The sequence below is a fragment of the Mugil cephalus genome, chromosome 15, assembly GCF_022458985.1.
Source record: "Mugil cephalus isolate CIBA_MC_2020 chromosome 15, CIBA_Mcephalus_1.1, whole genome shotgun sequence".
Taxonomy (NCBI): Eukaryota; Metazoa; Chordata; class Actinopteri; order Mugiliformes; family Mugilidae; genus Mugil; species Mugil cephalus.
In genome coordinates, this window is record NC_061784.1 from 22,391,455 (window position 1) to 22,414,150 (window position 22,696).

The 22,696-nt window shown below is 40.0% G+C and overlaps 1 protein-coding gene across 5 annotated transcripts in view; it reads left to right on the forward strand.

Moving 5' to 3' along the window:
* gabra1 (gamma-aminobutyric acid type A receptor subunit alpha1) overlaps window positions 1–13,398 on the forward strand; it is a 29,428-nt gene extending 16,030 nt beyond the window's left edge. For all 5 annotated transcript variants that reach the window (XM_047606578.1, XM_047606580.1, XM_047606577.1 and 2 more), the window contains exons 9-10: window positions 8,269–8,471; window positions 9,102–13,398. In XM_047606578.1, the coding sequence (XP_047462534.1) occupies window positions 8,269–8,471; window positions 9,102–9,422 (524 nt within the window). In that variant the 3' untranslated portion in view covers window positions 9,423–13,398. The remainder of the gene's footprint in view (window positions 1–8,268; window positions 8,472–9,101) is intronic.
* Window positions 13,399–22,696: the final 9,298 nt, after the last annotated feature.

Below are 22,696 nucleotides of genomic sequence, written 5' to 3' on the forward strand. Positions count from 1 at the left end.
GCACACTTTTCTTCCTCCTCTTCTTCCTGCTTCCCCACTCGCTCTCTCTCTTTCTCTCCCCCCTCCCTCTTCATCTTCTTCCCATGGATTTCAGTGTCTCCCCTGGCCCACTACTTAAAGAGCTTTCCCAGAATCATTATACAGGCACCAGATTTTGCAGCTCTGCCATCTCCAGCAGGTTTTTCTACTCTTCCTGCAATGTTTTGGTGTCTGTTTGTGCAAATTGTGCATGTCTTTATATGTGTGTGTGTGTGTCTGTATGTGTGTGTGTCACAGTCACAGCTTGCTACCTGCGGTGCTTGTCACGTGTCATGGGGAAAAGAGGATGGCCTAGATTAGATTCAAACAACTATCTAGGGCATGTGTGTGTGTGTGTGCTTGTGCTATTATTGCTGGTTCTGCTTCACGAGATTACATGTATGCAGCGTATGCACACGCACACACACACACACACACACATACAGAGCAACGCAATGTCCCAGTATACAAGGTTGGCCATATGTGATTAATATTCATCATCTAAGATGTGTCTGTTCTTGAAAGAGGTTACAATGTCAATATCCCCATAAATGAATCATTAAAAAGACATAACAGGCGATCAAGATCTTTGTCTGTCATCTTAATCCTTTGACTATGATTCAAGTCAAACATTTCTATTGCAATATCAAACCATTATACATGTGCCCTGCGCTATTAATAAGATGAGCTTGTGCATTGCTTCCGTATCTTTAGCTCGTGATTTATGAGCAAAACGCCACCTAAATAAAAAGATAAGCAGGAGAATGTGTCGCATGTTAATGCCTCCTTTGGGTCTCGGCACTCATAATGTTGCAAATGCTGTGTTTGCACGTTCAGTTTCTAACAATATATTTACTGGAGGAGACATGGCTGTGCTGTGCAGATGCACTACCTCCCGCTGACACCTATTCATATATTGGTTTCTAGCAGAAACAGTTGATCAGATTCTGCACTGACACTACGAGAAAATAAACCAAATGCAATACTACGTGTGTTCTCGTTACCACGAATGGAACCAGGTTCAGGTTCCAAACACAGATGTCCAAAGCTGACGCAGACAGTGCATGGAAATGAACGCATGCAGCATTGAAAACCCCTTTAAATGACATTACGTGACTATGAAGCATGGCGTCTGCGCTAAATCTTCTCCCTAAAGCCTGCCCTGCAGATGAATAGGCAATTTAAAAACACAGCAGTGGGTAGAGTTATCTTATTTATCACCGTGCCGATTAAGAGGCTGATTAGTTTATAGCTAGTTCGATGTAGTGGAAAACTGTGGGCAATTTATTTATTTGCAGCCCAAATGAAAACCAAAAGGAAACAGCTACTGATCACAGAGATATGGAGCCATCTCTTACTTCCTCCCTCCCTGCCTCTCCCATTTTCTTCCTTCCTCTGTCTCTAAGCTGTCAGTGACAGCAGCGCCCAGAAGATTGCATTGCTTCCTCCGCTCCTCTTTAAGAGCAATTGGCTGGGTATTTATTGCTTCTCCCATGATGCTTTTAAATGTATCCGCTCATTAGAGAATAACACCTTGTGTGTGACAGGGTATGTGTGTGTGTACTAGGGCTACACTAATACACGTCCTCACACATTTGTTCAGAAACGTGAGTCAGTGCATGTGTTTGTGCGCTATATGCGAGGTTGTGTGCAGTATGGATGCTCATAAATTCATGATTAGTAGCTGACAGCAGTAAAAGGAGGTGCTGCTGTGTACCCGATGTGTCTGAGTGTGCATGTGCGTCAACGGCCTCCAACGGCTGTGGCGATGGCACAGTCGTTTAACTCGTCAGCCAATCAACGTGTCGAATTTATGTCTTATGTAAATCAGCGGCGACATATTGATGCTGAAGGTAATGAGTCAGGCCTGCCTGGAGCTTCTGTTATCGATAAGGCAGCATGAATAAATAAGTGGCGGCAGCACAGCGGGGATGTTTACAGACACCCAATGAAGACGGCTTCACCCCCGGGAGCAGGGTTGAGGGAATATGACAAAATGTGCCCGAACAACAATCACACTCATTCAACTCTCAATCTTTAACTTATTAATAGAAGCTCAAACTGATCATCTACTGCTAAAACAAAGTCAACCGCAATTAAAATGCTCAAAACCCTTTGAAAAAATAAAATAAAACTCCATTGTGTGGGATTCACAGGGATCTAGGGAGTTGAGGACTAATGGATGAGGCAGGGAATTCAAACAAAAGGTGCTAAATGATTAACCAAAGTACGGCAGGAAAACCAAAATACAAAAAGCACAAAGTAGTCATGGACATGGCATGGAAAAACAAGGAATGAGGAAACATAGAACAAGACAAAGAACAAGGCATAGAGACATCATGACACAACACCGAACAAAGGGAAAGGCAGGGCTATATACACACAAGAGAGCTCAGGGCTGACAAGACACAGGTGAGACGCATGAGGACAATCAACACAGGTGAAACCAATGAACAATCAAGAGACAAAGAGGCACAAAACAGGAAGTCCACAACTTAACAAAATAAAACAGGAAACACAAAACATGACACAGACAGACATGACAAAGCACCATGACATACGACAGATAGGAAACTTCAGAACATGATCACAAAATAAAAGACAGACATAGAACCTTGATGCTAATTTCCATATATTTCCAGAACAGGAATCTGAATCTTGTTTCATTTTGTTACTGTATTAGATTTCCAGGTACTCTTTCCATAAATCACAAAATACTGCCAACAGTGTTTTCAGAAGTAAAATATATTATATAAATCAGGCTCTCAATGATGTATGAAAAATCCTCTTCATAAATACCTGCAGAATGTTTTTGGCTGCCGTGTCTCGCCTTAATCACCTGGATATGATTGTTGTGTTTGAGAATAACCACTTCAGATCTACAGAGGAAGAAGCTCCTCTTCTACATAGTCGGCCATGTTGCTCCCTCTACCGTGGCCAAGAACGGACAAAACAAACACTGACTCTAGAGTTGGTTTAACTAGCCACCTTTGAAACAAGAGGGGAGATGAGTGGGTTATTTGCAATTTAAATCCTCTCCAACTTATTAGCATCCACATCTTCAAATTAAGGACTTTTGCTCTTACCACAATGATCTGCAAGTGTTGAACGGCGACAAAACAGCAGACGATGTTAAGCCTTTGGATCGCATTTGTTTTCTCTTTTAATATTTCCCCATTAAGCGATTTGAAGCACCTGCTTAACGTTTAGAGGTTAAGTTTGAACTTTCATTTCAAGTCAGAAGTGAGTCACTTTACAACTTTCCTTGTCCAGGTGCAGGTTGCCAAAACACTTCACTAAAACACGCTTCTCATTGGAAGGCTCTTTTAGGACCCACCGCTGAAATGCAGGAAGTCAAGTCCAGATTTGAGAAGTCTAGACAATGGTTTTTCATCTGGACCTGGTGTAACATGGTGTAGACGTATCAAGAAAACGTGAACTCTCCCCTTTAGCATTTTCACAAATAAAATAAAAGTTTCACAAACACAATAGTGGGTGTCAGACAAAGTAAATGTGTTGCCTAAAATGTCTCAAATGTTTTCACATCAAGAAGTGACACAAAAAAACAACAATCAGTGGGCAAACAATCGCACTGCGAGTTAATTTAAAAAATGCTGAATTGGACGCTGACTTCAGTGCCGTGGGTTTTAGTCACACGTGAAGCAGTGTTTACTTGTTCAGCGAGCAGGCGTCCCGCTTCACAGTGGACTTTTGACCTCGTCCCACATTGTGATTGTGATGTGTGATTGGTTGCCTGCTTAGTCAAAACACTGTCAGAGGCAAATTTCTGCCTGGAAGGAATGACAGAAGAGAAAGACAGAGAGGGAGCGCTGCAGAGAGATTTTCTTGAAGGCTCACGCTCCCCCGCAGAGATGTGGGTTTGCGAGTGGATTAATTGTGATGCAGTGGCTGTGAAGTACATTTAAGGCACTTGCTTGAGATTAGTTATAGTCTGTCATTCAAGGCTTGTAAGAAATATCCACAATAATAATAACAATTACTTTGCACCTTATGATGAAGAACTGTTTGACTTTTGTTACAACAAAAGTTGAATTAACAAAGTGCATTTATTTTTTGCCACTGGTGGAGTAATTTACTTTCCTTACAGACTCTAAAAGTCCAGCAGGATGATTACTCTGATCAAAATTCTTTAACTTTTTTCTGGTTCTGTCAGAAACCTATTAACCAAGTGGACATAATCCGTCCCCAAAATAAACTTAACTGCCTTAATGTATGTCCATATCCATGTTTTCTGTGAGAATCCCTCTACTTCCACTTCACCGTGTGATTCATTACCTTAAATTCTCTTTCCCCAAATTTGCTTTCTGGCACCATCTTTCTTTATAGCTTGACTCTCCTTCCATTACGCTGCATATGTGTGTGTGTGAGGATTTGATTGTGAGACTGCCAACAAAGGCAAAAAAAAAAAAAATAAAAATCATGCGATCTGTATTATATAAATCAAGTGTCACTGCTTGCGCACACTTAGCTAAATTGAGTGGAAGGGGCTCTCAAGAATTGAGTTAGCCCACTATTAATCCAGTTAGAACTTTCCAGATCAGTGACTTTGTTCATTAACAGCCTTCAAAGCCTCAAGACTATTAGTTACAACATGTCAAGTAGAGTCATTTAAAACCAGCTCTGGAGTCATGTTCTAATGAATCAACTTGCTAGTGTTGTAAATGATTCCTAAGTAGGGTTATCGCTAAACAGAAACAGAAACAGAGGGGAATCGTTCTTCCTGGACGTAGGAATCATACACCTTGCTGACGCTTAAACACATGCACGGCTGTAAAATAATGATACAAATGCACTGGTGTGCAAAAGCAATTCAGCAAACCATCACTTAATAACAGTCAAATTTGTTGCATCAGGTTTTCTTCACCAACCCCTTTTTTTCTCTCATGGCATTAAGACATTAGAGGAGTTGGAAGACTTGTTTCCATGAAAACAGTGCTGTCAAACACAGTAAAGTATATATATGATAGCAAGCATCAGAGTGCTTCTGTGAGGACTTGTGTAATACCCAGTGGTGGTGCCTTCATCCTCCTCCACAAAATTAACTGATTTACCGCCAAAGTGTCCGAGAGGCCGACGCCAGCCTGCTGCCACCTTCGTTTTAACCTTTTCTCTTGCTGCTGAACCGCCATCGTCCCCTAAACGCATCCTCGCGTTATCTCGTTGTTCCCCTTAAAGTCGGTCCGCTCGTGTGCTTTTCTTCCCTCCATCTTATCTCCGTTGCTCACCATTCCAGATGCGGCGGCTGGGAGCCACTGTTCTTTTGTGCTAACGCGCCTGCTGCGGCCATAAGTACACATGATTGCTGGCAAAATCACTTTTTTCGCTGGCCGTCCTCCAGAGGAGAATGTTCTGGCACCCGGTTCTTAAGCAAAGACACCTTGATGTTGGAGTTCCACAGCAAAAATCCAAGACGCTGATCTGAAAATGATCGGACTAACACCGGAGCTGGAGCTTCCAGGCAAATTCCAGCTTTGTGTGATGCGAGCGATGTCTTGCTTCTGCAAACTCTATTTGCATGAACTTTCAGCCGCAATTTTAATAAACTGCCGGCATTTAACTCCAAAGCGATACGTTTTGCTAGCTGAGCATAATGTCACAGGGAGGAGTTTCTCTGACCTTAACTTTATTTTATTCCACATAATCGTGGCCAGTGACGACTTGAAGCTATTTTTAAGACCGATACTTCATTACATAAACTGCAGCATTCATTTTCTCCAACATCTTACTCAGCTATCAGCAGTTAGTTGAGCTGAAATGAAAGAATATGAAAAGCTGGTGTGATATACGACTGCCCAAAAAACACCTCTTGTTGGCAGGTGTGACTTAAGCATCACTTGATATTTCCCTATCTCCTGTTGCCATGCATACCCATAACAATAAATCAACCAGCCGTCCAGTGGCCTACTTAGCAGTGGGTGGGTGCAGTGCAGAACACGACTGTGTGTGGATTCTGTGATATCACGTAAATGAAATAATAGTATAAGATGTTGTCTGTTTCAGTTATGCTTTCGCCAAGTTCACCTTTACGAAGTAGGTAAGAGTCAAATGTTACTTTTAATTATCTAGCTTTCAGAGGCATTTGATAGACCAGACACATTTCAACAATCAATTCTTTCAGAGTAAATAGCTATGAGCTAATTTTTTGCGATTCTCGACGGAGCCGTAATGAACCATATGACCATGCTGTGTTCCTACTATGTAGATCTGGTTGAATCCATCAGGGGAGTCTCATCCAGCCACAGCTAATGACCAATCATTTATTTGGCTTTGAGTAATGAGAACATAATATTCATCCTTTATGGTTCATGTCACAGCACCCAGACAGCAATGGCAGAAAAGTATGTGAAAAGAGAGTGGGAGGTTATGGAGTCCATGAATCATCACTTAGCACTTCGCTAAGGACTGAGGAGGAAGGAAAAGAAAGAATTTATAATTCTGAAAGGGAAAGGTAACATTTTAGGAAACATGCAATAACTCCCGTACCAGCCGCTTATGCCTCTTAATGTGCTAGACAGGACTTGATAAAGGGAACATTGTGCAGAAAAAGACAATTGCAGACAAACATCAGCTTTTTTTTTAGCGCTGTTGTTTAACTCAATAGTTGTGTTTTGTGGCAACTATTCTATCTTGTTTATGCAGATCCACAAAAAAACAGAGATAAAATGAGGCAAAAAAAAAAACGTATTCAACAGTTTCTTTACAAGTTCTTTTGTTTTATTATCCCGGCTTTCAGAAGTCAAAATGAAGCACCTAATGAGCTGCTGCGTGATTTGATGGTACATTAGTCACAAACACTACAAACAGGGCTAATATATCCAAGCAAAATGAAGGATCCTCTCCGGTGGAACAGGTGTATAAGACAAACAATGACCCTTTAACCTACCACCACGTTGAATGGAACACTTTTCAAATATTTTATCAGCCATTTCTACTCCTGAGTTTTTATTTTGGTCGGGTTTATAATTTTGAAGTTTAAAATTAAGGTCATATTGGACTAATACATATTTCTTGTGGATCTTATCTATAAACGGTTGCAAGTGACTGACATTGCAGAATATTCCACTTATTGACCTGAAAAACTCCTGAGTTGCTTTTTCAGTATGGTTTGGGTCATTGTCCATTGGTACCGTGAAGCACTGCCCAATAAACTTTGCTGCATATGGCTGAATCTGAGCGGAACGTATATCCCTATACCCTTTAGAATTTATTAGGCCGCATTTGTCTTCTGTCACGTAATCAATAAAACACTAGTGACCCAGTACCGTTGGAAGACGTGTATTCCCATGTATTGCACTGCCAAAACCATGTTTTACAGAAGATGTGGTGTTCTTTCTATCATCAGCTGTTCCAAGCCTTCTGCATACTTTCTTCTTCTTCATTCTGGTACAGGTTTATCTTGCTGTTCCAGAACTGGAAGCTGAAGTCTAATCTGGCCTTTCTATATTTGAGACTGATAGATGGTTTGCACCTTGTGGCAAATCCTCCGTATTTACTCTTATAAAGTCTTCTGTTTATTGTAGACTCGGATACTGATACACCTACTTCCTGGAAAGAGAGATCATCCACCACAGAGCTTTAATTCCTAAACCCTTCCTCCAATTTGGATGTAAATACGCTCAAATTACAGCTGAGAGTCTGCACTTTAAGCCCACGCTGATTATATAACTGTATCTTTAACATGTTTTGGTATACAGCTAAAAAACAAGTGATAAAATGTCATGATAGTCCAGACTGAGTCTTTGATGCTGATGTCATGTGGTGTGTAAACATCTGCAGTAGGCTGCTCTGGGATGAGTACTACACTCTTTCTCCATAATTTTGCATCACAGCTGTCTGTAGCTAGTTCATTAATTTGATTATTTTGATACATTTTAATTTAATTTCAACATGCAGGTTAAATTTAGAGAGAACATATGTTTCTGTTGCTGTAAGTCATCTGGAGTATCTCTAAGCTCACCTGCATCTTACAGCTGCATCTGTGGAAACCTCCACCGTTCTCCATTTTAGCAACTGTAATCCAAACGAGTTCTGCACAACAGTTCATGCCACAACACAATAACTTTTCATCATTGTGTGGCTTTATTCTTCTTATTTGATGTCATTTGATTCAATGCAAAGACACTCAACATATGCTCACATGTGTATTTTCTTTTCATTCACTGAAGACACATACGTTGCTAATAAAAAGCAATTGAATCATCTGAGATTTGCCTGTCTGTCTCCCTGCAGGAGTGACCACTGTCCTGACCATGACCACACTCAGTATCAGCGCCAGGAACTCTCTCCCTAAAGTGGCCTACGCCACAGCCATGGACTGGTTCATTGCTGTCTGCTATGCCTTTGTCTTCTCTGCCCTGATTGAGTTTGCCACAGTCAACTACTTCACCAAGAGGGGTTATGCTTGGGATGGAAAAAGTGTGGTGCCAGAGAAGGTATTTAAAGCCATTTTCTCATTTATTACTCCCTACATTGTCATAAGACTACAGAAAATATATTTTTCTAAAATGGTAAGACATAATATTTCTGGTTCAGGATAGGACACACGGCTGCATTTTTGTTTGAGAAGTGTGAAGACACTTCATTAGACAACACTAGTCACTGAAAAATAAATATGGCATTACATTTACGTATTTATTTATTTTTTTATTGATCCAACCAAGACAGTACTTAACTGCTGCAGGAGCTGGATCAGGCAGGGAACATTAAGTCATTGTCGCCAGCTCATCTAATAGAAAATGTAATTTGAGCAACATGACATAAACATTAATAGTTTATTGTTCATCTTGTGCTTTCTGCTCCGCTTGTCTCCGTGCTGCAGTTAGCAGCAGCCTACCCTATAATATCCAGCTATTTTTCTTTTTCAAAAGAACAGTCATTGCTGACGTTAATGTTCCCATTTGGAAATAAGTAAATGTCAGCAATCAATAATTTGTAACGTGTTGTTTAATGAATATTCAACAGCTAGAACTGTACAAAAAATTCCAGTTCTGAAAACAGCACTGCGCACAGTGATGACATCTGTAACTTGAACTCTCTGTCCTATTTGCTTTTAAAACAATCAGCAAAAGAAGAAGAAGGAGTCTCTACTCAAGAAGAACAACACTACAGCCTACCCAGCTGCCACTGCTACAGCTTTCGCCCCCAATATTGCCAGGGACCCTGGATTGGCCACTATCGCCAAAAGCGCCCCACCGCCCCCAACCGAGCCCAAGGAGGAGCCAAAGCCCAAGCCTCCAGAGGCCAAGAAGACCTTTAACAGCGTGAGCAAGATTGACAGGATTGCCAGAATAGCCTTTCCTCTGCTCTTTGGAACCTTTAACTTGGTCTACTGGGCAACCTACTTGAATAAGAAGCCCAAATTGCAGGGGATGAATCCACACTAATCCATGTTTCATTCCTTTTAAATTATACCTGTAATTATTTCCTGTAATTATTTGATTTTCTTTCTTATTCCTCTTGAAAATGGTGTTTATTTTCAGACAAACATGGTGTCCATGCTGGTTTGAACTCCCAGTCATTGCATTGCTTCTATGTTTACCTAAATTTTGAAGATTTTGAAAAAACTAAATACAGGAAAAAAAAAAGAAAAAAAAGAGTGATAACAATAGAATCTTTTCAAAGAGTGTTGTTCAGGTCTGGCTGGGACGATGCTAGTAAGAAAATGCTAATATAAATATATAGCCAAGAGATTGCTATTCTACAACTGCACATAGCCCAATCTTGTTAAGGGGCTTTTGTTTATATGTTTAGTTTTTTTCTTGTTTTATTTCATTAAAACATGGAACCACGGACACAGTAAGAGGCACTTGTGTATATGCATGGGCAAGGCATCTTATTATTTATGTTTATTTATTCCAAACACGAATCAACATTGCTTAGTTTATTTGATATCAGCAGCAAAATGGCGTCTCTTTCAAAATACTTTCCATTCTCTGTAGATGTTTTATGAGATTAATTATGTCATTCTTCAAAATACGTTAGGGTTTCTGCAATAGCAATAAAACATGTCTCAGTGGACACACACATTTGTTTAGGGATTAAAAAAGAAAAAAGAAAAGAATAATCCAATCATCTCTGTGCTCAGCATTGAAAATATATTAATTTCTTTTCACGACATTGTAAATATTATCAGGTGTTAGAGATGTCAATATTATGTTTAAGCTTTGCAGCTCTAGTGTATCTAAAGGGTATGTTTATTGAATACACAGAAAGGTTTTTATTTTATTTATTTTTGTTCCACTTTCTAAAAAAAAAAAAAAAATCGAGTATATACTAGTCTAATTCATGCTTAAGTGACTGTTTCTCGCCAGGTTACCATCCCATTCAGAGCTGCTTTCACACTGAAGTGACATATTCCTCACCCGTGTGTTTGTGTACACACTGACAGCAACAACAGCAACAACAACACCACTGGTGTAAACTGAGATTGGCTAGTTATGGTTAAGAATGTCTAAAAAAAAAAAAAAAAAAAGAAAAGAAAAATCATCTCAGAGTGCATCAGAGTGCATTTTCCATTTAGAGTTAAAACGCTCATTCTTTACTAAATTTTCTTGCTTATTTTTGTCGGTATTTGACTATTTATGGTGCGCCCTCGTTTGTCAGAACACCGTTTATCAGACAGTTCAGTTAGAGCCAGTTAGAATAAAAAAATCGGCGGGGCACATCAAGACAGAGGAGAAAGTGCCTTTTCCTTTTTCAGAGTTGAGGCTGTGATGGCGATTACTTTGTTGATTGATGGCGCATCTGTATTTTCCATCCCACTGTGTCTCCCCCCCGACTGTGTTTACCATAGCCGCCCCCCTCCCCGCCTGCCCGCCGCCCCCACACTCTCCCCCATCTCCATTCAGCTGAAAATTGAGACATAACACTCAGAAAGTACCAGCTACACTGCCTTCAGTATCACATGCCCGTTTGGACTCATTTGTTGCTGCTTGTTGGTGAGCAACAGCGAGAGACAGGGACAGAGACAGAAAGAGACAAAGAGAAAGGAGACGCTAAGTGGAAGTGGCACTGTAATCTTACTTTAGCCGGCGCTGTGTTTCGCACAGAGGACTTGTCTTGTAGTTCTACGATAGTGACAAAGATGAATATATTTTTGTAGCATGATGTCAATCCCTCTTCTGAGAAAAAACCAACGGAAACTAACGCAAATGTGAAAAGAATGCTTTGGTTTTCGTCTTGAACATTGCTTGCTCCTTCTTCTTTTTTTTTTTTCGCCCCCATTTTTCTCTTTTAACTTAGAAAAACACACACACACACACACTTTAAAGGAAACGCTTCTTCTCTGATGTGGCACGTTGAGGTTTCTGAACAGTCCATTTTAAATTATGTTAATGTAGCAATATTAATTAGCAAGGGCTTTTCTTAGGACCTGAACCTGACACTCAGTCTGGAGGTGATATCCATTGTAGCTTTACACCGAACCCCCTCTACTTGTAGTTTCATCCGTATGCTGTACATGTTTAGTTAGTTGGTTAAAGATGATAGGCCTTGCATTGTTGTGTCCATGTTGGGTTCTGAGACCTTTGGCTACTGCTTTTAACCTTGTTTGACAAAGAATTTCCAGTACGCTTTGTTGAATATGTTTTACAGGTACTGAACAGGCCAGAATTTCGAAAACCGGTGTATTAGAACCACGCAGGACTGTTTGTGTGTCCGTGTGCTACAGATAACACGATTACCAGAGGGAACTGAAAAAGAGATGGGCGGTTGTTGCTATTGTTATTATTTGCGTTATCATTCCGACCAATACTTAATCTATCCCCTAACGGCAGACATCTTTACAAGCATATGCAAGCAGTCTAGTGTTCACAGCCACCTAACCTACAAGCAGAGGGTCAAGGAACTGCAAAGTTCAGGGTGAAGAGTTGTATAAAGATATTCGAATTCTAAACTATTGTACGTATGTTTATTATCATGAAGAAGAAAACGATATATATATACATATGTAAAATACATAATGCATACAGTATTTGATTCTATTATTGAAGATATTAGCTGAGATGATGATGAATATTGTTTGTATTATCAACCTATTGTTATGCATTTTGCACATTTAGAAGAGAAATATCATTACATTTATGTAGTCAGCTTCGTGCTATGCAAGGACAGCTTCGAACCACATCACTGACCTTCTCTCCCCGACCATTGTGCTTTGGATTTACAGGCTATTATGAAAAAAAAAAAAAAAAAATGAAAGGAAAAAAAAAAAAGCTTAGATTTTATATCAGCTGTGCACCCATTAGCCCCCTCCCCCCTCCCCTCTCTCCCAACCATGGCCAAACAGGGTGACATCAAAGAAAACAGTGGATTATCTCTTTTTGCTCGCGCTTTGGATTTGTCGGTGGTTGAAGGGAAAACGGCTTTCATTGTTGATTGCACTTTTTCTCCAGAGACATGCAATAAAGTGATTGAAGAGAAAATTAAAAAAAATAAATAAACAAAAATAAAAAAACAGGAGCAAAACTGTAACAAGATCACCTTGTTAATAATATTTCTGTTCTGTTCTCGGGCTTTTTCGCCGCTGCAGAAATGGAGGCAGGCGGATCTTTGGATAATTTTCTTCATCTTTTTTGCTTTATAAAGCTCAGCAAAATTACAGGGAGCGTTTTGACACTGAATTTTGTATGTGACTTTTCTGTTGATGAAGTATCTTTGCTAAGCCCCCTCTATCTTATACTCCAAAGTGGGATCAAATAAAAGGCTATTTCTATATATATATCTATATATAGATATATATATGAACCATTCACAAATATTTTTGAGCCAGGTCTGATTTTGCTACATTTACTGCTCCAGAGAGAGAATGTGAAATATGAGGCACAGTGCAATCATGAGCTTCCAACTTTTACCTTCACATTCATAGGCAGAGCATACATGTAAATATCACATTTCAAACCAGTCGTTTCTTTCAGTATGTTCAATGCAAGGTCCATTGCAGTTCTCAGCAGCACTTGCTTTTCAACATTGAGTCTTTGGTTATTCCTAGATACCTAATGGAGTTTTTTCTTGTATTTTTATCAAGCAAAATATGTTCTGATTTTCACTGAAATGTAAAAAAAAAAAATACCTAATTTTCTAAAGCACAAATGTTGATTAGGGTAAGAGATATAAGAATGAGACTCTATTCAAAATGGACATGAAAAAAAAAATGAACACAAAATGCACACGAGCTCACATACCCACATACAATACATACAATATGTTTGTAGTTAAATGATACTGACAAAGGGTTCTGATGGATGTAGATGAAATGGTGAACCTTCTGTAAATGTTTTCTTTTGTTTCTTTTGGTTATGATATGGCCCTGTAAAATCTGATTCTCTGCATTAGTCTTTAAATAAAAAGAAAACAAATGGATGTCGTTGGCTACACCTCTGTCCTTGTGCTGTGGGGTATCAGACAAATGCTTGAAACACGTAGATGTAAAGGGAGGGGAGCTATGTAGTCAAATGTTTTTTAGAATGTGTCATTTTCAAAGACAGTCTGTGCAGCTGCTATATAGCATGTGATGAGGAAATAAAATTCTAACTGAGCCTCTGATGAAATTAACCGGAAGCCCTTGCATCAGCAGTATTCAGGCGAAGGTAGCGATGCATGATCCATCAGCCTGATGATATATTTCTGGCAGAGACAGTAAGCACAGCTAATGTTCCACTGACTGACAATGACACACAGGTGACACTGTTTGAATCTCTTGGAGGTGAGGTTTCCAGTTTTAATCTGTGACAATCTGTGACATCTGTGACAATGTTGTCACAAGGAGTTTGGCGTAAAAGTTGGACTACTACTTGAAAACTATGACTAATAAACAAACATAGCAAATAAGTGGAATATAAAAAACACACAGTATATTTATAAGTCTTTGCCTCCATTTACGCAAATGAAGGGTGCCATTCTGGAAGAATCCTGAATCATTCATCGATTCAACGATGTAAATAAATGGCACATTTATCGTGACCCGGATTAACAGCAAGTCTGACAAGTAGCCTGAACGATACTATTCTCCAAGTCATTCAATATGTTCCCTCCATCAAGGTGTCCAACAAATATTTCATCTATTTAAAATGTTTGTTGAGGTTATTTAATCGTTTATAGGTCAGTTGGTTAGTAAGTTTGAATCATGCATAACTGCAGGGCTGGATGTTACGACCAAAAACGTACATCACGGTATCTTTCAAAATTCACAACATTTACTACTGGTTGAGAGAGGAATTAATGCAGTAGATTGACTAAGGATGGGCTATTTTACTGTGATGCTGAGTAAATATTGTAGAATAATCCCACACTAGTAGTAAAACGGGTTTGCATGGCCCTGTGTTAGCACTCAGTGCGTTTACATGCAGAGCTTAATCGAGCTATGCTTAAAATTCGACTTTCTGACTACAGTCCTTGTCCCAGTTTACATGCAGCGCTAGAAAATCGAATAACTGTTCTCCTCTTCCACACTAGATGGCGATACGTGTCTTTTCAGCGGGATAATACCACATTAATACTGTTGTCTATTACGTCAAATAATAAACAAGAGTCGTTCATGCAGCAGACCGGCATTTCAAACAACAACCATAGGGGTAATAGTACATTTTTTAATCTCGTACGTAATGTTCGCGCTACTTCTGGTGCAGATGAGTTGCACGCTATCCCTCAGACGGATCTTCTAGACAGCTCCGTTAAGCTTCTTCTTCTTCTGCGGCCGGCTTTCTAGGATGTTTTTGTTTTCCGGGGTCACATGCCAATGGAGAAAATCGAATTCCAATCGCATTATCAGGGTGTCACAATCGGATAATGGGAACTCTAATCGGAGTAACGTGTTTACATGCACTTAAGTTCTCCTGTTATAGTCCGATTAAGGCAATAATTTGTTGTTTTTTTTCAAGTGCATGTAAACGCACTGACTGACTGCTGATGTGGAAATCCTCTTGGAGATAAAAATAAATGTTATCAAGATGAAACAATTACAGTTTAATTTATCAGTTTCACTGAGAAAAATAGAAAATTGGGGACATTTTTGGACATTTTTAGCCAGCTGACAGGTCATCCAAAACGGGGACTGTCCCCAGAAATCGGGGACGTATGGTCAACCTAAAAAAAACAAAACAAACAAAAAAAAAACACGGCAACTTTTTTGGCACAAGTTTTTTTTCAGACCTTTCCATCTAGATGCCTCACAGTGACAAAGTCGCCCCATGCATGTTGAGATGCGCTACACTGAAATTGTTCCGGTCTGAAACAGGGTCTCACGGTGCAGCGCTGCGTAATCAAATACACCGGTATGCTGCTATATCGAAAATTAATTTCATAACAAAAAAAATACTGGTATTTTGATACATAATTGTCAAGGGAAAATTTGTCCACCTGGTTTGTGACCAAACACTTGCAACAGTGGCAAACTTCGCATCAGGTTTATTGCTTATTAGTAGTGAGCAAATGCTATGAAGGGGACACGATAAAAAGAATGTATATGGCTCAACAGCAGCATGGTGGACTAGTCACTGGTACAATGGTAGCATGCTGACATTAGCATTTAGTTTAAAGCATTGTTGTGTACTGCCGGATAGAGCTACCAGCCTGGCTATAGCCTGGTTTGAAGTTTGTCTAATGAGCTTTAGCTTTGATATATTTCAAGTCAGATCCCTTGTTTCTCATACTTAAAAGAACAATTGCTCTGGCTTTCAACTCCACCCCTGCCTAGCAACAGTTCCTCCTAATATCTTATAAAACATCTCACCTTTCCTAACTACGCAAACATTATGGAACATATCATTCCTTGGTGACAGCAGTTGTTAGGCAAAAGCTTCCAGCCAGTGCAGAGCATTCAACGCTAAAGCTTCGTTATTAGCGGGACTCACAATGGTAGTGGTTTTAGTAATTAGCTGATGTCTGTCTTTGAGCCGTCACAAGGGCCTGACAAGCTGTGATTTGCTGCTAAGTATTTTATCCACAGTCTTCCTCCTCTTCTCTTGCCGCCTCTGCCCACAATCCTCCACCACATCCCTGTCGTCTCCCACCACGCCATGAGATTTCAGGTGGAAGGGAACGTGCGCTTCTTCCTTAAAAGCATGTGAGCTGCCAAGCACTGAGACTGTTATGTAATAAAGATGCTTCTCCCTGGCAAGAGAGAAGAGCCGTTTTTCTCCTTCTCTCTGGCTGGTTCTCCTTCTCCTCCCTCCCTCCCTCCCTCCCTCTTTCCAACATAATCACAGATTGTGGAGGGGGCGCATCCTTCGCAGTCTTAGGCATAGAATGAACTGTACTTCAATTGTTCCCGCCTCAAATGCACATGCAGGATTTTTGTCTTGATCACTTATTTTTTTCATTTTCACAAAAGCATTGTGCAACGACTGCAAAGCCTAAGACGTCTCTTTTTTTCTTGTTCTGTAGGATTCACTAGAAGTGGTATTGAACAGTTTGTGCTTGAATGAATGAACGCTAACTCAACCAACTCCCACATATAAAGTGGCAATAAAAGTTTGGAATTATGCCTAAGGATCAGAATAAAAGCTAACAGAAATCTGCCTCAGATCCACTGCTGCAGTGCGTCCTTGAACCTTACCTGTAAAAGCGTGCAGGCATGTTTTATTTGCAGACATGTGGCACTGACTATTAGGTGGATTTTGGAATGATAGGGAAAGATGAATAAAGCCAGTGAATTCTGTAACCTGTAAATGTGTCTGAGCTACGTTTTAACCAAACCAGCAGCAAGTATTTGAGACACATTGACCAAAATTATCATTTGCAATTGAATTTGATGAAAAGTAGGATGACAGGGAAGCATTTATCCTATTGGGCCTAGAATATGTATGTAACCCAGATAAACCAGTGACCTACTAATTGAGCATTCAAAACAGAAACATTGCTTTAAATTCCATTAAGAGTAAAATCACTCATTTCCAGTTTCCAGTTAGCTACCAATGCTAGCAAACAACGTGCTATATCTCAAAAAGTAGATATTTAGATATTAGATATTTGTATAGCGTATATAATGAGAAAATATGTGTATCTTTCAAACTGAATGACTACCGATGGTTAGAAAACGGGTACAAAATGAGAAATTTTGTTGTCTACAGCCATGTGGTTACAATGCCAGTCAAACCGTTCAAATTTAAACACTCATCATTGCTAGAGTAGTCAAACCTTATGGCCCTTGAGTATTATTCCCTATTTTAGTTATGTAGGTAGGTCATCAATAGGTATTACTGGTTTCATGTATCATCTATGTGACATTTCTAATGTAAATCTGATTCTCATGGAAATCCTCATGGGCATGATGGAGGTTTGAGATCAGCCACAAGTGAAAGGGGAGACACTCTTTGTTTCTCCCATACATTTAAGGTATCTTATGTTCAGTTTCTTCAGGCCCTAAATTCTTAAGCAGTAGCCACATCAAGGACCCACATCTCCTGAGATTTCTATTAGTCCTCTCCCACCTTGCTCATTTTTCTGTCCATTTGCTTCAGACTCTAGCTCTCTTAAATTGCCTGCTGTCTCTCTTCCCCCAATTACCCTTTGGAAGACTCCATAGATTACTTGGCCAGGTATCTGGATCTGTGATTTGTTTTCCCCACTTCAATTGAAATGAATACATGAATAAATAAACAGAAAAGAAAACTCAATTGGAGCAAAAGATAATTACTTTACATTCTGCACTCACTGAAACTAAACGCTTCTTTTACAGAGGTTTTGTGCCCAAGGACACCATTGTTTTTATTTTTCATCAGGAGATGCACTGCAAACTATTACTGCATAAAAGAATGGTTGTTTTTATAAAAATTCTAATCAGCCATTTATTTTCCTCAACATGGCTTCGGGAGTTAATCCTGCACTGGACTATTCAAGGCTGTGGTTCGCTCTGTGAATACCATCCCTTGTTAAATTCTCCCTGACAAGAATATGGGATAAAATTAAACTTACTATTCCATAGCAGTAAAATGTTAGACAATAATGTCAGGTGGTATTATGAGATAAAGTGTTAGCCTTTTTACGGTGGCTTAGAGAAGTTGGAATAAGGAGGAATCAACAAGATTTTGGCGCATCGGTCCGCGTTCTGAAACTTGACAGTAAAATTACAAGATGATGATTAAATTCAGAGTTACTTATAGTCATTGGTATTAATACAGACATTTTTACTGTGCTACTGCCCTGCCACTCGGGAGAAGAAAGACAAACTTGTAAAAAAAAAAAACACACAGATGAGAAAAGATGTCACAGATGAAGTGAAATGTTTTGATCTTCATGTAAGAAAAGCACATGTCAAGACCTTGGGAGATGACAGACAACAAATTAACAGCTGCTTGTCACAGTTGGCACGTTGGACATTGGAGAAATGGCAAAATGGCAAAAAAAAAAAAAAAGACTTGAATAATGTTGCCAAAGGCCAAATTGTGACGGCCCCACGACAGGGTCAGAGTGTCTCCGAAATAGAAAATGCCAGCGGGGAGCTCCCAATCAGCAGTGGTGAGCACTGACAGCGGTGTGAGAGTGGACAAACACAGGGCTGGAGCCCGTCCAAGGGCTCCTCCTCACAAGTTACAGGACTGAAAGGATTCGCTGCTAACGTCTTTGTGCCAGATATCACAGGACACCTTCTGAAACCATGTCTTGGCAATTAGGAGCTGTTTTGGCAGCATGTGAAAGACCAACAGCATATTAGACAGTGCACAGCACCTATTTAAAATCATTTATAGCAAACATGTCCACACATTCATCGGGGACATGGCAGCAATGTTAACTAGTTTCTGTTTTGAGCTACATTAGTTCTAAATAAATATCTTAGCTTGAAATGATATAGAGGGTATTCACTGACCTCACTGCCGTTGCAAAACACAGTAAAATGTATCAGTAAATACAGTGAGACCAGGAAAAATGTTGATTATCGGGTCAAATTAAGGACAACTGGACTTGACAATGATTCATAAGAATTAGTATGGATTTGGAAAAGCGGATTAGCCTCAGTTTCAGTTAGTTTAAGTTAGTTTTAGGTGCTAATGTAAGTAAATTTAGCCAGGTTTCAGTGCCTGGATTCCAGTTGTTTCTTCGTAATGCAGTGATACATTTACTCCTCTGTTCTTTGGGAGTCAGAGATATCTGTAAAAATTCGGACTACTTTTCAAATCTGTTGACACAGTCAGACACAGAATTTTTTTTTTACAATTAAAGCCTTGGAATTAAACTAATGCTGCTAATCTCCATGTTCAACTGTCACATTTTGTCACACAGATGATCTTGAGAGTCACTTTGCTTTGTTGATTTTAGCCTCTATGGATAGGAAGGACAGACCACACAAGACACAAGAGTGTCAACATCAAATGTATGTGTTGGATGCAAATACTACCTAAAAAAAAGCCATTTGCAGTCATTACGTTGTGCAGAAAATGACTAAAGTTGGGCACACCTGCCGGCGTAAAGCAGACTTTAGGCCAGAAGCTGCTCTTTTTGCAATAAGAATAATTGTTAGTCATAAAACACGACATGTGCAGAGTCCAGTGATAGGTTTGTCTGAATGAGCTCATTGTTATGTCTTGGTTGAATGCTGCAGAACACTGGGCATCAGATAATGATGGTGGAAGAAGCCGAAGGCAAGACTCGTCAGTCCGAAGGAAAGACTGGTTGATGGTGAGGATAAGACTGGAACATATTCTCTAGGCCATCATGATATCATCAGTCTTCTCTCCCTCCAAGGAGATACGTGTGCTCTTTCTCCGTGCTGTTGTGTACATGTTTGTTTGTTTTGTCTCCATCTCATTGTCTCTCTCATTATTTTGACATCCAGGGTGTAATTGATATGTTGTGTAACTCTCCAGGAAGAGTCAACTTATGCCTAGACTGAAATTAGGTGCAGCATGCAGACCGCAAGCAGCTGAACTGAGAGACAAGAGAATAGGATCTGAGAGCAAAGAGGGGGGTAGCGTAGGGAAGAGATGGCATGTACAAGGGCACTTAAGATGATAGATTAAAGAAAAGCAGGAGATCAACAAGGATGACAGCAGGTCCAGAGGCAGAGTAAGTCTAAGAAAGATATAAGAATGAGGAAAAGGAGTAACGGAGGAAAGAATGGCAAAGGCAAAATGAAAAAGAGTAATTACAGAGAAGAGTGAAATGGAAGGAGCTGGAAAATTGTGGCGGGGACCATAGTGATAATGCAGGAGACAGCAGAGAGGGGAAAAAAGGACACGGTTCCCAAAGACGGGTACAGAAAATGTATTGTTTTGTACTGTATGTCGCGTAACAGATTTGCCCCTTAGGCTTTTCTTTTCAGAGGTTTATTGTTATTATTTTAAATCTGCATTTTTTTCCCATGTTTGAGTAACTGGGCAATGTCTCTCACAGACAACACCCTCGTCTCATGTTATATTTTATAAAACTAAGGTTGCTATATCGTGTACAAAACAGCTTTTCTTTTTTTTGTGGGCGACACGTTCAGTTCGTTTGTAGGTTTTGCCTTACATAAGAGCAGTTATGTAATATAATTAGAAGTTGTTGTTTTCCCATCATTGGATTACAGTGGTGTGATTTCCACTTGCCAACCAAACATCCAAAATCAAGGGAGGTCTTTAGTGTCCAGAGGTTATGTTTAATACCAGACAACAGAGGGGTAATTTATTTGGCTTACATCACTCACGTGCATCCTGTTCCATTAAATTCCAAGTAAAGGCTTTCATGTGGAATTAACTAGTGTACTGACTTCTTATCTAAATACTACTGGTACGACCCGGCTCCTGGGCCGCGACAAAAACCAAAGATACACAGTTACATAACATTGAATAAAATTTAACTAAAACCAACCACGAATAAACAATGAAAACATAACATATAGATGGGGTGTGAATGTTTGGGGTTATCAGTGTGTCTGTTGGTGAATGAATGTCCTTGTGCAGAATGTGAATAAGTGTTGGATGAAGTAAAATAATTAAAAAATCAGGCCGAAGCCAACCAACCAAACAAAAATGTGGTGCTCTCAGGATGGAACAAAGAAGGAGAGAGTGAGAGAGAGTTGACAGCCTTCTTAAATGGGTGAATGGGCCACCCACTAGGAGACTGGCCAGGTGCTTCCAGTTCTATTAATTAGGCTCCGCCTACCAGCCAGGTACCTGCAAGACAAAACACACACACAGGACCTAATAGGCAGGATGCCGTCACACTACTCTAACCCCATTAGCTCATAATGGTCACAGACGTATAGGGGCACATGGAGCCCTTTAAAGTTTTACACCACGAGTGAAGCTCTCATGAAGAAAGGCAAATTTTACAGTTGATGACTGTGGCATGCAGAATCTTTGAGGCTGCACCAGATGAATGTACTCATTACAATTATGTGCGACGCTTCTATTTGCAGTGCACTTCCTCTTTTATGCAGTGAGGTGAGGTGGTCCTTTCGGAGTCACTGACCATATCAGCAGCATACAGTCCACTCATTGTGGCGACACTGGATTTATGTGGAGCAAATTCTGTGGTTTTGAATTCCTTTATGCCAAACAGTTGTCCTGACTTCAGTTTTGCCGCATTAAGCTCGTTGTCCACAGTCACGGAACGCCGTCTAAATCTTGAAGGTCAACGCATAAATACGCTTGGATTAAATGGGGACCATGTGGGCTATTGGGCACTACTTTTGTTTGGAAATCACATTCTTTACAGGGTATTACCAGAATGCATGTGCTGTCAGATGTCTCGTATTAATGTAAGTTGCGGTGAGCACGCAGTGTATTGACCTGATGCAGCTGCAGCGCTACATCTGCCACATGCATAAGGCCTGTGGAGCACGAGTACACGAATATTTATCTAGGTAGGTGTCTAGCTGACAAGCAATAGCTATAGATTTATAGCCTTGCCTTGTGTGATGTTTTTCTGTGTGTTCATATGTACATGTGCATTATGTGTATGTGTGTATATGTGCATCGGCCTGTGTGTCCTGCCTAAAGCTGTCCTGTCCTCCTTTTTACTCCTATAAATCAGTGTAAACCCATATTTACCATGCTCAGTGTAAGTGTCACCTTGCTACAGTTCCTCTCTGTCTTGTGCCCTGTTCAAGCTGAGCACACTTTCACCCTTGAGGGATTCTGAAGGAATCACTTTTGTTCATTCTTGTCTTGCGATTTTCTTTTATCCTGCCTCTCCCCTTCTTTTTCTCTTTATTTGCTCATATGCTTCCTCAAGTTTCCTTTTCTCACCAAAGCCTTTCCAGAAGTTCTTTGCCAAAAACCCATACTTTGAATGTTTATCTCTAAAAAGCGGTTCATAAGTCAAGGAAGCTCACTTATGTTCAGTCAGATAAGTCTATTCAATCATATCTTGTTGGCATGACATACCCCATTTGAAGCTTTTTATTCTGCAAGTACAAATAACCACTCAAATGGCAGAAGTTGGATCAAATTCAATCACAAGAGCGTAACATTTTTATTATTATTTTGTTGTCACTCTTCATTTATTTTTGCTTCCCATCAGTTTCTTATTCCACATAACTGCAACAGTGACTTACAGAAAATGGTTAGCCCTGTTTTCCACAGGGATTACCCTGCAAATCTGACTCCCTGAAAGCATGACACAGTGCCAGCTGTAACTTCAATAAATGTGTTGGCTTGTATGGGCACAAAATGTAATTTTCTTGTGAGGCCAGTTCCAGTCTCAAGAGCACAAATCAATATAGAACTTACAGGACAGCACG